Source organism: Phalaenopsis equestris, unplaced genomic scaffold (genome assembly GCF_001263595.1).
Source record: "Phalaenopsis equestris unplaced genomic scaffold, ASM126359v1 Scaffold193042, whole genome shotgun sequence".
Classification (NCBI taxonomy): Eukaryota; Viridiplantae; Streptophyta; class Magnoliopsida; order Asparagales; family Orchidaceae; genus Phalaenopsis; species Phalaenopsis equestris.
In genome coordinates this window covers 1-1010 of record NW_018212991.1, presented here as the reverse complement: position 1 = coordinate 1010, position 1010 = coordinate 1, and the positions used below count along the sequence as shown (strand labels likewise).

At 45.6% G+C, this 1010-nt stretch overlaps 1 protein-coding gene across 1 annotated transcript; it reads left to right on the top strand.

Moving 5' to 3' along the window:
* Positions 1-27: 27 nt before the first annotated feature.
* LOC110034752 (histone-lysine N-methyltransferase SUVR3-like) lies at positions 28-779 on the top strand. The gene has a single exon (XM_020738997.1). The coding sequence runs from the start codon at positions 85-87 to the stop codon at positions 775-777; it is 693 nt and encodes a 230-aa protein (XP_020594656.1). The 5' UTR covers positions 28-84; the 3' UTR covers positions 778-779.
* The last annotated feature ends 231 nt before the right edge of the window (positions 780-1010 follow it).

Here is a 1010-nt window from a genome sequence, read left to right as displayed (position 1 = left end):
AAGACTTTCATTATCAAGGACATCAAAAGCTTTCTTAGTCCGACCAACTTCATCCACATTCAAATTCTCTCTAATGTTGTGAAGATGAAGAAGCCAAGAACCTGCGAATCTGAATCACTCGAGCAATGGGCGATTCTTGTCCTCCCCTTCCTCCCACCTTCCGCCCTCTCCGCCGCAGCCGCCACCTGCCGCTCCCTCCGCCGGATCGCCGCCGCTATCAACTCTCGCCGTATGGCCGACGCCGCTCGTGGCCTCGAGATCTATCCAATCCCTTTTCATAACCCCACCTCGGATCCCATCCCTTATTCCTACTTCCTTTACTCCAGCTCCTCCTTCACTTTTCCGCGTCCTCACTTTTCTCAGTCCTGGGGTGGAAGCCCTTCAAAGCATGTGGCGAACTCCTTCTCTCTGGCCGATTTCATATCTTCTGTCGCAGAAGTCAGCTTCTTCTCTGGATGTGAATGCATCAATTGCTCCTTCGATGGGATATGTCCATGCTCCGGCTTCGATGATGGTGGAGGAATTGGAATAGGGTCGTTGGGAGAATGTGGGGCGGATTGCTCATGTGGGTTGGACTGCGTGAATCGGATTACGCAGAGAGGAATCGGCGTTAGGGTTAAGATTGTTAGACATTTGAAGAAGGGCTGGGGATTGCACGCGGATCAGGTCCTGAACAGAGGGGAGTTCATTTGCGAGTATGCTGGTATTATAAAGTTACTGAACTTTTGTCAAGATTTTGAGTCTTTTCTAAGTCGCCAATCTGATGCTTTTGTATAATATGCGAGGTTAAGTTTGCTAGATTGAAAATCAATCGGAAAAATCTTTTTTTTTTCCCGAAAATTGGACCATATTCATTTTTATTTCGTGCTTCATTTTTGTTGTTTTTTTAAAAATAAGATTAAAGTAGAAGCAAGGAAGAATGCTACTAAGGTCATAATTAGTGGAAACATGGCTTATAGATAGATAGATAAATGCATAGAAACAGAGAGAGAGAGAGAGAGAGAGAGAGA

Bases quoted from the DNA above. Each gene is read 5' to 3' on its own strand.
- LOC110034752 (XM_020738997.1), top strand. From the start codon at position 85: ATGAAGAAGCCAAGAACCTGCGAATCTGAATCACTCGAGCAATGGGCG.